The sequence below is a fragment of the Homarus americanus genome, unplaced genomic scaffold (assembly GCF_018991925.1).
Source record: "Homarus americanus isolate GMGI-L3 unplaced genomic scaffold, GMGI_Hamer_2.0 scaffold48713, whole genome shotgun sequence".
Lineage (NCBI taxonomy): Eukaryota > Metazoa > Arthropoda > Malacostraca > Decapoda > Nephropidae > Homarus > Homarus americanus.
Window position 1 is genome coordinate 75,021 of NW_024756092.1, and position 13,308 is coordinate 88,328.

The 13,308-nt window shown below is 44.3% G+C and overlaps 1 protein-coding gene across 1 annotated transcript in view; it reads left to right on the forward strand.

Moving 5' to 3' along the window:
- Nucleotides 1–767: 767 nt before the first annotated feature.
- Nucleotides 768–13,308, forward strand: part of LOC121856727 (xaa-Pro dipeptidase-like) — a 62,651-nt gene continuing 50,110 nt past the window's right edge. Inside the window, exon 1 of the mRNA XM_042352414.1 lies at nt 768–861. Within this exon, the coding sequence (XP_042208348.1) occupies nt 808–861 (54 nt within the window). The 5' untranslated portion in view covers nt 768–807. The remainder of the gene's footprint in view (nt 862–13,308) is intronic.

Genomic DNA, 13,308 nt, shown 5'->3' on the forward strand with positions numbered 1-13,308 from the left:
TTTTTTCCTACGCTCTTGTTATTTTTCCTCTTTCGTTACCTCTTTACTGCATCTTTTTCTTCCTTTTTAGTTGTTTCTGTTCCTCTTCTCTCTGTTAATCTCCTTCTCTTTCTCTTCTCCTCCTCCTTTTCCTCTTTCATCCGTTTATTTACTGTTGATATTCTCCTCTTCCTCTTTTCCCCATCTTCCTCATCCTCCTCTTCTTCTCTTCCTCTCCTATTCCTTCTCTTCTCCTCATGTTGCTGTTCTGACGATGTTCTCTCTCTCTCTCTCTCTCTCTCAGGCAGTACAGCGTAGGTCCTCTCTCTCTCTCTCTCTCTCTCTGTGCAGTACGGCGTAGGTCCTTTGGCTGGGTGATGCTGCCTTTGTTTACACACACACCATGTTCAATTGTTCAACCTATACTTGTATCCTTCACACACCCCCTGACTCCAACATTTCTCTGACCCCTACCTCCAAACTTCCTCCCCCCTCAGGCACTAGTCCAAGAACTAGTAACAAGCTTGGACAAAATATAAGCTTTTAGCTCGTCTGTCAACACAAACTATAAGCTCGAAAGATAAGCCTTACCTGAGATTAATATTTTCTTGGTAATTACAGGTATATTTCATGTTATTTTTAGTACAGGTTAATGGTGTTTACTCAGCTTAAACACAGGTGAGCGTCATAGTCAGTCAGCAGTCAGTAAGTATTCACACGTGTATGGATAGACTGTTCTGTATATAAACCTGCAGTCATACATCATGCAACACGTGTATACTCATCATACAACACGTGTATACTCATCAGTCATTGTTTGTGTTGCAGATGAGTGATGTCCTGCATCAGATGACAGGTGCCACTGGCAGCGTCCTGACCCTGGTAAGTCGCTTTTTTTTTGTTCACTCACCCGATGAACACCTGTGTCTTGTTCACTAGCCTATTGAACACCTTGGCATTTTCTAATTACCATATCTACCTTTCTATCTTTATCCACCTTCTCATCCCATCATTTATCCCAATTCTTTATTATTTCCGTCGTTTATTTCCGGATGATGGTATTGGCAATATTTCCATTACACCACTGCAGGTGGAAACAATATACCTGGACAGTATCTAGGCACAGGTAGGTGGCTATAGAGGTAAGGGTCATGAATTAAAATGGTAATACTGTCTTGAGAGAAAGAGACAGTGCTATTTTGATAATATTTTAAGCCAGACAGTGAAACCCTCCATATAGTGGATTTTTCTCCTCCATATACCGGATTTGTATCTCCATATATCGGATTTTTCTCTTCATGTAACGGATTTTCTCCATATAACGGATTTTCTCTATATAACGGATTTTCTCCATATAACGGATTTTCTCTATATAACGGATTTTCTCTATATAATGGACTCTAGGGTGAAGGCATGTGTTGTGTAGGTGGGTCATATCTCTCAACACAGAATAATTCACAACCTCCACCTGTCATACTAAAGGGTGACCGGGAATAACTCTACCTGGCCTTAATTGTGACCTTTCACCTTACCTGTGACGGTCATTAGTGTATATCGCCTTAATAACACACGCTCAACGTTATTTTGGATTGTTAATGACTATGAAAGGTTACAAGTTGTTTCTGTGTCTGTCTGTCTGTCTGTCTGTCTATCTGTCTGTCTCATGGTTGGAATACTAAGCGGTGACTCACACGATGTAGGTCACACACACACACACATGGTCCACAATATGTTCTAAAATACTTAATAATGTGTTAGTATAATGTCAGCTGCTTAGGGCTCAGGTGGGAGGTGAATGTCAGGCGTCCAGAATGAATGGTGGTGTACGTGTCTGTGACGAGAGAAAGTGGTGGTAGTAGTGGTGGTGGTGGTAGTAGTGATAGTGGTGGTGGTGGTGGTGGTGGTAGTCGTGATGGTAGTGGTGGTGGTGGTGGTGGTGGTGGTAATAATTAGTATTAGTGGTGGTGGTGGTGGTGGTGGTGGTGGTGGTGGTGGTGGTGGTGGTGGCAGTCGTGATGGTGAGGTGGTGGTGGTGGTGGTAGTCGTGATGTGGGTAGTAGTGAATTGGTGGTGGTGGTGAGGTGGTGGTGGAAGGTGGTGGTGGTGGTGATGGTAGTAGTGGTGGTGGTGGTGGTGTGGTGGTGAGGTGGTGGTGGTGGTGGTGGTGGTGGTAGTGGTATTAGTAGTAATTGGTGGTGGTGTGGTGGTGGTGGTGGTGGTGGTGGTGATGGTGGTGGTGGTGATGGTGGTGGTGGTGGTGGTAGTCGTGATGGTAGTAGTGGTGGTGGTGGTGGTGGTGGTGGTGGTGGTGGTGGTGGTGGTAGTAGTAGTAGTGGTGGTGATGGTGGTGGTGGTGGTGGTGGTGGGTGGTGGTGATAGTGGTGGTGGTGGGTGATGAGTGGTGGTGGTGGTGGTAGTCGTGATGGTAGTAGTGGTGGTGGTGGTAGTAGTAGTGGTAGTAGTGGTGGTGGTGGTGGTGGTAGTAGTATTAGTAGTAGTTGTAATAATAGTTGTAGTAGTAGTGGTGGTAATAAGTGTTGATGTTAATGCTAATGGTGGTAATGCAGTCTCAGGTGTTGATTGGTGCTGGACACGGTGATGGTGGTAGTTGCTGTGATACTGGTGGAGGTGGTAGGATGATCATAGCGACGTACATCCTGATGGTGGTAGCTTTGGTGGTGATGGTGGTAGCTTTGGTGGTGATGGTAGCTTTGGTGGTGATGAGTGTGGTAGCTTTGGTGGTGATGGTGGTAACTGGTGGTGATGGTGGTAGCTTTGGTGGTGATGGTGGTAGCTTTGGTGATGATGGTGGTAGCCTTGTGGTGATAATTGGTAGCCTTGTGGTGATGGTGGTAGCCTTGATGATGGTGGTAGCCTTGTTGGTGATGGTGGTAGCCTTGGTGGTGATGTGTAGCCTTGGTGGTGGCGATGATGGTAGCCTTGAGTGAGGTGAGGTGATGTGTTGGCCTTGGTGGTGGTGATGGTGGTGGTGATGGTGGTAGCCTTGGTGGTGGTGAGTGGTGGTAGCCTTGTTGGTGATGGTGGTAGCCTTGGTGGTGGTGATGGTGTGAGTAGCCTTGTTGGTGATGGTGGTAGCCTTGTTGGTGATGGTGGTAGCCTTGTTGGTGATGGTGGTAGCCTTGGTGGTGGTGATGGTGGTAGCCTTGTTGGTGATGGTGGTAGCCTTGGTGATGATGGTGGTAGCCTTGGTGGTGATGGTGGTTTCCGTAGTGCAGGGTCGCGCTGGTGATGGTGGTGATGATGCTGACGATAATGGTGGTGATTGTGGTAGTAGTGGTGACCCCAAACACAGAGGGCAGCTCTGTCAAACCCCCACATCCCCCTCCCCTGCAACTCTACAAGGCCTTCCGGCAATAACACACACATACACACACACACTCTGTCTCAATTTAGAAAGTGCAGCGTCTGGTGGCCCTTGTCATCTATTGGTGTAGCCCGCTGCTCTTAACGTTGCGTCAGCCGTGTTATTAACCTTGAATGACGAGGTCTTTTCACCTGGTACACCCCCCCTCCCCCTCCCCATAAAAACAAAACAAAACTGGTATCGAAAGGTTCCCCAAGCGAAGAGGAAACGGAGACTGTCTGTCTGTCGGTCTTGGTCGGCTGTGTGAGGTAGAAGTGAAATTTAGGCGTTTCATTGTTGACGGTTTGGGGCTACGAGGCGCAAGGAAGGTGTCTGGAGAAGGTTGTTTGGTGTCTTAAGGGGGGGGGGGTGGCGGCAGGTAACGTGTGCCGTAATCCCGCTGTAGGATGGTGGCACTCATTATCAGGGTCTCTCACCTCCCTCATTCTCACACACTCCTTCCTTCCTCACTCACTCACTCACTCACTCCATTCCTCCATCCCCCACCCCTTCCCTCCCTCCCTCCCTCCCTCACTCCCTTCTTCCATCCCTCGCCCTTTCTCTCCCTTCCTGGCGACTTGACCCCACACACAACTTACCTTCAAACGAGTGGGCTAACACCAGGCTTTCCATACAGAGAGTTTTTACACTTGAGTTAAGGCCAGACTGTGTTTTGCCGGTCTGGGCTAACATTCTCAACCCTTGTAACACTGAATTGGTTTCTCGTAAAGGAAGATAACTTCAGTAATTATGTTATTGTGAAGATCGCTAGAGGACTGTTAAGTTTGTTTTTCTTGTTTTTGTTTTATTTTACGATGTTAAAATAAAACATCATTAGAGTGGATGCAAACTATGCACGCAAATCGCTACCATGGCAGGTTAAATGTTGACTAAATTAATATAGTCACCGCTGAAGACTGTCTCATGCTATCGTTTTCTTTATCCACCGAAAAATCTTGGTACTACGACAACACTTGGTCAGTTTCAATACTATTTATACCAAAAGTTGATCACGTGGAGTTTTAGACATGTTAATTAAACCTTAACAAGTCGGGTGCAAATCCGCAAACCTGTTATAGAGGTTTTTAGGAACACACACACACACACACACACACACACACAGGTCCGGTAGGGTTCGGTAATATTAACTGACAATAGTAATAATATTAATTCAACAACAATAATAATATGATGATGATGTTAGTCGCTCATAATAATAGTGAAAATAATAGCACTCATTTTTTTGTCTGTTAATAAATTTCTATTAGTTACCGCCAACAAGAATAATTGAAGGGAAAGTATCAGGAGAGAGAGAGAGAGAGAGGGAGTAATGTATTTACTAGTGGCTCCTGACACCCTAATACTGACCAGAGGACCTCAAGTATCAGCTCCTTATTAGGTGGTGGGAGGACCGCTGGGGCAGGTGATAGGTGCCTCTCCTTCAGCCTCACCTGCCTCCCTCACCTGCTCTCCATCACCTGTTCCCCGAGTTACGAACATTCTTACGATACTTCGTTTCTCACCTTACGTTAAACCTTACCTGTTGGTGTAGCATCGTTGTGTCGTAGCTTATGAGGACGTAGTTAAGTAGTGAAGTCTTTAGGTAGATGGATAAGAGTCTTGGTGATAACTCAAGTGTCGGCATGGTTGACTGATAGTAGGGGGGCGTCTGTGTGGCTGGTTGGGGCGTCACCTAGGCGCCTCCCTCCTGCTGCGACCTGCCCCTGACCCCTCCCCTACGCCACCTATTGTGTTCACGGTGAAGGTAAACACGGCAGGTATGGATGAGACGAACGCACACATACATACACACATACATACATAAACACACACACACACACACACACACACACACACACACACACACCCACCAAAACTTATTATACCACCCATACAATAAACGACGTATATAACTCTGGCCATGTCCGTCTGTATATCTGTATGGTCGTCCGTGTACCCACCTTGGTACACACACACACTGACCTTCCGCGTACCCTACCTGTAGTCATTACCGTTCATTACGAAGACAACACCTGGAGGGATTTAATTTACCGTGTTGGTCTGTCAGGTAATGAATCTTTCTAAGTAAAAACACAAACAGGAAGTACATTATTACTTATATTTTTCATTAATTTGGGCTATTTTTCCGACATTTTGCTTCCTCTGTTGTTTGTTTGTCTATTGTTAAATTGTTTTGTTGTGGTGAAATTTGAACCACACTTTGGGTTAGGTGAGGTGAATGGAGGTAGATTTTTTTTGGGGGGTCAATTCATTTATCCAGAAAAAACTATCTACTTTTTTTTACGGTATATGAAACAAGATACATTACAAAGATTAAAATTGTTTCATATGTCGTTGTGTAGGGTTACGTATAGTGTTAGGTTAGGTTAAGTTAGGTCAGGTCAGGTCAGATCAGATCATAAAGACGGCAGCTACGCATGATTCATCAAATTAGGTCAGGTTCGGTTAGGTCAGTGTTAGGTTAAATTAGGTTAGGTTAAGTTGGATTAGATGAGGTTAGGTCAGGTCAGGTCAGGTCAGTGTTGTAAAGACGGCGACTACACATGATTCATCAAATTAGAACTCTTACCATTGCCAGCCAGAGAAAGTGGCGTATAGGTCGCACGTACACACACTCACACACACACACACACACACACACACACACACACACACACACACACACGTACGTCTTGAAAAACTAAGAGATAATGGCTAGGTTAGGTTAGATTAGGATACGTATGGTTAGGTTAGGTTAAGACATGCCCTACTCCAGATATACCCAGCTATTCAACATACCCGTAGTCTCATTAATATATCACACTATACTACCTGTCTGCTTGGTATACTCGCCCCCACTTAGCATACTCGCCTCCACTCAGTATACTCGCCCCCATTCAGGATACTGTACTCGCCCCACTTAGCATACTCGTCTCCACTCGGCATACTCGTCGCCACTCGGCATACTCGCCCCCCACTCAGCATACTCCCAGCCGGTCAGCTATACTTAGGACCCTGGCTTAGCTTGGGGGGGGGTGGTAAGAACGAGAGGTGATGATTATAAACATTACCGCAGTTGGCACGTGGTCGTCAGCTGATCACTGCCACGTGAGGGGGGATGGGCCTATTTACACCTCCTCGGAGGGGCTTATTACCTTTCACCTCCCTCTCTCCTGCCTCTCCTCTCGCCCTCTCCTCTCCCCCCCCTTCTCTCTTCATCCTCCTCCTCCTTCCTTCCTTCTCTCATTCTCCCCCTCATCTTCTTTCTCTCCTCACCCCCTCCTTCTCACCCCTCACCACCTGCCCTTCATATCCTACCGACCAATCTGGAAATCTTACAAAAGGTTCAGACGTTGAATTCGATCCCATGAAACAGGATTGAAGAGAGTGTTGGATACGAGACAAAGGGAACAGCTTAATAAACAAAATATGGCGACCTAACTATACCGAGACTCTACCTTGACTACATTCTATATTGTTTAGTTAGTTAGTTTGTTAATGATCACAATTTAGGGTAAATATAATCGAACGAATTTTTGAGATTTCGAAACCTGAATTGTGGGGTTGTTGTTGTCTTCTCTCCTCCCCCTCCTCCCCCCCTCCCTCCTCCCGCATAAAAAAATTAATGGAGAACCAGTTTATGTGATGGTATGTGTGTGTTTGTTTGGTCATGGTGACTGACGCTTGGTGAGTGGCCTTAAGTTACGTAAGATTAGGTATAGTTAGGTTAGGTTAGGTTAGGTTAGGTTAGGTTAGGTTAGGTTAGGTTAGGTTTCTTAGTCCGTCTATGGGCGCTTTCTCGTGTGTCTGTAAAGGTCACCAGGATGCAGTATGTAAGGCGCGGTGTTAAAGGCGAAGGTTATGTTGTGAGCTGTGTACTGTGGTCCAACACACACACACACGTACGTTTACCACTACCTATCACCTCTGCCTCGCTTATCCTACCCCCCCCCCCACCCCCCACCCACCCACCCAATCGCCCCCATCAGTTTACCCTCACCCAGTCCCCTCTCATCCAATCTCCCCCTCATCCAATCTCCCCCTCACCCAGTCTCATCACCCACCCCCCAGTCACCCAATCTATAATCAAATCTGGAATTATGCTTCATCAACTGTGTGTGTGTGTGTGTGTGTGTGTGTACCTTGCAGACGGCGTACCAAAGAGGGGGGGGGGTGTCGAGTCCTTCGTTCATTACTGCCTGACTCACCTCCCCGAGAAAGTACCTGACTCAAGGCTGCCTGGCTGGCTCCCCTGCCTCCTGCTATACACTCCCTTGTCTGACACACATTATTTATATTTTGTGGTTTTTATATTTTTTGTTTTTTATTATTTAGTAGTTTTTATATATTTTTTTTTTGTAGTTTTTATATTTTGTAGTTTTCATATTTTTTTTTGTTTTTTATTATTTTGTAGTTTTTATTGTTTTTATTTAATTGGTTTGTTGATGTTTGTTATTTAGGAAGAATTGTTTGTTTGTTTGTTTGTCACTTTATCGAGGCAATCAAGACCTTATTTGTCGACTAGGGGTTCAACTGGATGTGGTGGATGACGTGTTGTGAGAATTGGGTGTAGTGGATGACGTATTGAGAAGTTTGGTGTGGTGGATGACGTGTTGCGAAGTGGGTGTAGTGGATGACGTGTTGAGAAGTGGGTGTAGTGGATGACGTGTTCGAGAGGTGGGTGGTATGGTGGATGACGTTCACCGACGCCACATCGCGAATGCTGACGCACTATGTTGTTGATGGTGAGGAAGGGAGGTCTAGGAAGAGGAGGGAGGTGTGCACATTACGTCTACTGTGTTATTGATGGTTGGTTGATTGAGCTGCCAAGTTCCTCTCTCACCCCACACACTCTCACGCCTCCCTCCCCCCCCTCACGCCCCTCACTCCTCACCTCCCCTCACCCCTCCTCCCTCACGCCTCCCTCACCCCCCCACGCCTCCCTTACCCTTCCCTCACGCCATGCCCTGTACACACAAGCCTTGACCTCACCTTTCATTAAGCTTGACCTCTACACAAACATTACCTCCCTGTACCTCCCACACCTGTCCTGGGTGGTGGCAGGTAGACTGGTGGTGGTGGTGGTGGTAGTGGCAGGTAGAGTGTGGTGGTGGTGGCAGGTAGAGTGTGGTGGTGGTGACAGGTAGAGTGTGGTGGTGGTGGCAGGTAGAGTGTGGTGGTGGTGTGAGGCAGGTGTGTGGTGGTGGCAGGTAGAGGGTGGTGGTGGTAGTGGCAGGTAGAGTGTGGTGGTGGTGGCAGGTAGAGTGTGGTGGTGGTGACAGGTAGAGTGTGGTGGTGGTGGCAGGTAGAGTGTGGTGGTGGTGGCAGGTAGAGTGTGGTGGTGTGTGGCTGCGGTAAGAGACGTGAATCATAACAACTCAATGTTCTTTCCTCCCATCCCAGTGTTTACATGCGTGTGTGTGTGTGTGTGTGTGTATGCCCACTCTCCCGTGACACACACACACACACACCCACACACACACACCCTGCTGAGCTCGTTGTTCTTGCGTTTGTATATTCGAATGTGTGTATATGTGTGTTTATGGGTGTGGTGTTTCCTGTGTGTGTGAGTGAGTGTTTTTATTATTTGTGTGTAAACGAGAAAGAAACAGACGTTTTGGCTTGGGTTAGCTTAGGGTCAGGCCAGGTCAGTTAGGTTAGTAGTAGTTTTGTCATCATTATTACCGTAACTATAATAACAACCATTACTCATAAAAGCAGTTCCAAGTTGTTGACCTTCAAGAAGTTAGACGCCTCCTGTTGAGATGTTTATTCTAAGTGTGAGCGGATATTACGGTGTGTGTGTGTGTGTGTGTGTGTGCGCGCGCGCGCGCGCGCTAGCGTTACGTCACCCCTCTACTAGTCAACACAATAACACTGGCTCTTCAAGTAACTCCTGTATTCTCCTGTAATGCGTTCAAGGAGTTACAGACTCGTGTATAATGAGGTTACAGCACCTCCTGTAACCTTGGTTCTGTGTCGTCATTACATAGGGAGGCATTGTATGGTATATGTATAATACCTAAATATACTTGTGTGAAGGAAGCTTAATTTTGACTCTCTCTCTCTCTCTCTCTCTCTCTCTCAGTTTTGAACAGAATTACCTGGACACTTATTGACTACTGTAGTTTGTTATGGTGTCTTGTAGAAGTTGTAGGTCAGGTTAGGTTAAGTAGGATTTTAACAGCTACTTCAGTTAGTTGTGTGTGTGTTTTTTTTTTTCCATTATATATCTTATGAAATATTTGGTTCAGCAGTGTAAGGTTTTTTTCGCGGATATGACACATTTGTTGATGCCAAATGTTGTACCAGGGAGTTGTGTTCGTCTGTGTCTCAGTTCACGCCACAAGCACTTCTAAAATTTCCCTTGACCAGAAAATCTAGGTCAGGCAGTGGGACGTGACCTAACCTGACCCCACCCAATCTTACCTAACCTGACCTAACCCAACCCACCTTAACTTATCCAACTTGTAGACCTTATATTCATTCCTGTAGTTTCATAATACATCATTTTGTAGCAACTTCTCCTAGACTGTCACTGTAGAATTGCTAACTGTATCGGAATTACAAGTTACAGTACAGCGACTACAAACCTTGAAGACAAAATATATAATTGAAAGTATAAACAAAAAATAATAATTATGTAGACCAAATGATAAATAATTCCTAATTTCTCTCTACAAACAACTAAGAAATGATCTGTCCATCTGTTTAAAAGTCACTTAGCTGAGTAAATAATTCGGTGGAGAAATTGATGATAGAGAGCTCAGGTTGTTGTAGAATCAGAGGCATGTAATGAAGCGGCGGTAGAGAAATGTGTACCTTGTGTTTTTGTTGTTGTAGACCAGACAGGTAGGTAGGTAGGTAGACAGGTGATAGGTTAACGGGATTTAATTGAGATCTTGGGGAGGGTTTCAAACCAGGTAAACTACATAGCCCCCACCTGCCCAACCCACACACACACACACTCTCTCTCTCTCTCTCTCTCTCTTTCTTTCTTTCTTTCTTTCTTTCTTTCTTTCTTTCTTTCTTTCTTTCTTTCCCACGCCGTTCGTTACTTGGCCCTCCCTAGCCCAGTTAGTTCGAGTAATCAACATAATAACTTCGAGTCAAATCCGGTGACGTGTTTTCCTGGCTCCAGTCTGGCCGGCTTATAGTCTGTTTACTGATGTGAGGAGGAGGTGTACCAACATCCTCGGCACTTACTCACCTCCAGCCCCCCTCCCCTGGATACTCCTGAGAAGTTCGTAATTTAGGTTGTGTCTTGCTCGTGATTGGTGACTGTAGAACGTCCCCCCCCGGTGTTCAGAATAAAGCTTTTGTAAGTTAATGATAGGAGAATGTTTTTGTTTTACGGTATAACACCTTTTGTAAGTATTAGCGGGAGGATATATAGTTTTGTGTGTGTTTCTTTACAGTATAACACCATGTAAAGGCTCACGGCAGGAAGGGGACACATCTGTTTACATCATAAGACCCCAAAATAGCCATAGGGAGTCAGGTGCTGTGGTGCTGGACAGTGTTTACCGTTTTGTAAAGAAAAAAAAATTGTATATCCACGAAGACAGGAAATTGATGTCATTCTTCAAGTATTCTTAGTCGAGTCTTGTCATACACACACTGTACATACATACATACATACATACATACTTACATATTTTAAGTGACTTTGTTTTTTAGAATGTAGATCCTCTCCCTCCCTCCCTCCCTCCCTCCCTCCTTTCAATTGTTTACCTTTGTGACTTGTCTACTTGATTGACTTGTATCTTATTAATGTCAAGTGAAGTTTGTAAAGACCAAGTAATTTATTCTGATTAATCCTTTGTAAAAAAAATTATTTATTCAGTCGAACTTTTTTCTTGTGATCACCTGAAGAATAATAACCATCCCAGTTTATTTCACCTGGGGAGTAACCACTTTACCTGTTCAAAGACAATAATAAGGTTAATTACCCCCACGTGTGTGTGTGTGTGTGTGTGTGCTGCCAACTGGAGGCCAACTAGTGCATGATACTTGCCTGAAGATCTGGTATTTACGTAGGAATTATTTTTACCTGTGGATGGAACCATATGTGTAGTGAAGGTGTTATTTGGATTATTATTATCGTTGTTTTGGTTATTATTGTTAGTTTTAGTATATTATTATTATTTTTGGTATTGTTAATTTTATTATTAGTTGTGGAATATTTTTTTTTTATTATTTTAGTATTTTAGTATTTTTACACATTATTATTATTATTAATTGTTCTATATTTCCATTGTATAATTATTGTTGTTGTTGCTGTTATTATTATAGTTATTTTTATCATTTTTTTATTGTTGCTCTTATTATTACTGTTGTTGTTGTTGTTGTTAGGTCATTGTCTCACACCCAGGAGTCGTGAGTTTGTTTGTTTATCCTCGTGTCAACTGTACCAGCGTTAGGATCCCTGTACAGTTAATTCTTACATTGTTTTCGTCCCTTTTCTTATCTTTTCGTCTCCATCCTCAAATTCTTTCATTATTTTTTGTTGTCTTTTATTTACTCCAAATATCCGTATATGGGTTTAAATCTCCAAAAAATCGTAAGTTAAAATGGTCCCCTAACTGTAGATGACGTCAGTTGAGGTTATGGTTGAAAGTTAACTTAAAAACTGTGAGAATTTAATCACAAACGCCATCGTGGGTACCGACGGGTTCACTGGTTCGAAGCTTCTATTCTAATGAACCAGTGAAGCTTCGGGTCAATGAATCACCGAACCATTTGGGTAATAAATTCCTGTGTGTTTTCTGTATGTTCTTTTGTATCGTAGAGTACTTAACCTAACCTATCCTATCCTATCCTAACCTAACTTGTTTACCTGTTCTGTTGATTAGCTGTTCTTAGGTTGTAAACACACTGTATACATGAGGGGAGGGGAGGGAGGTGGGGGGGTGGGGGAGGAAGTGAACAAGTTGTGTTTCCTGACTCGTTGGACAAGCTGCTTCCGCCACCTGAGGGGGGTCCGTGTGTGTGTGCGTGTGAATGTCTGTCCGTTCGTGTGTATCTGTACGTTAGAGTTTGTATGCCTGTGTCCGTTTGTTCCAGTGTTGTGTTTATGTATGTGTCCAGTATGTTTGTTTATGTGTGGGAAGCATCCTGGCATATAGTATCTTCCACTATTCTGTAAAATTGGATCACATGAAGATCAGGCACCCTAGTTTAGTTTACCTGGAGAATAAAAATTAGCCTGACCCTAACCTATCCTTAGCCTAACCTAACCTATCCTTAACCTATCCTAATCTATCCTAACCTATCCTTAACCTATCCTAACCTATCCTATCCTATCCTAAATTGACTTAACCATCTACACACTACTACCACAACCATACCACCTCTCCACTACCACAACCATACCACCTCTCCACTACCACAACCATACCACCTCTCCACTACCACACCCATACCACACCACCTCTCCACACCCATACCACACCAGCTCACCACACCACCTCTCCACACCCATACCACACCACCTCTCCACACCCATACCACACCACCTCTCCACACCCATACCACACCACCTCACCACACCACCACAGGCCAATCAATTCTCACATACATTTCCTGATTTATATTTCCCTCACGTTCTATTTTTTCCTCCATTTAGTAAACAATTAAAAATATTTCCTCTTCTTTCCTCCTACTTTTTTCCTTCTTTCTTTTTAATTATTCCGGGAGATAATTTGACACTTGGCAGCTCTGTGTACCCTGATTCACTATGTCTAGACTATTATTATGGTACTACTATAGCGAGCGATTTACAAAGACCTGACCTGACCTAATCCCCATCTCTCTATCTAGCCATTCACTGTGAATTTTTCCCGTGATTTTCAGCGACTTTCTTCCCTGACTTTGTGATTTTTTTGTCCTACACTCATACAGTACACATCACTACTGGTTAGGTCAGGTCAGGTTAGGTCAAGTATGAAATAGGAGGATAATAA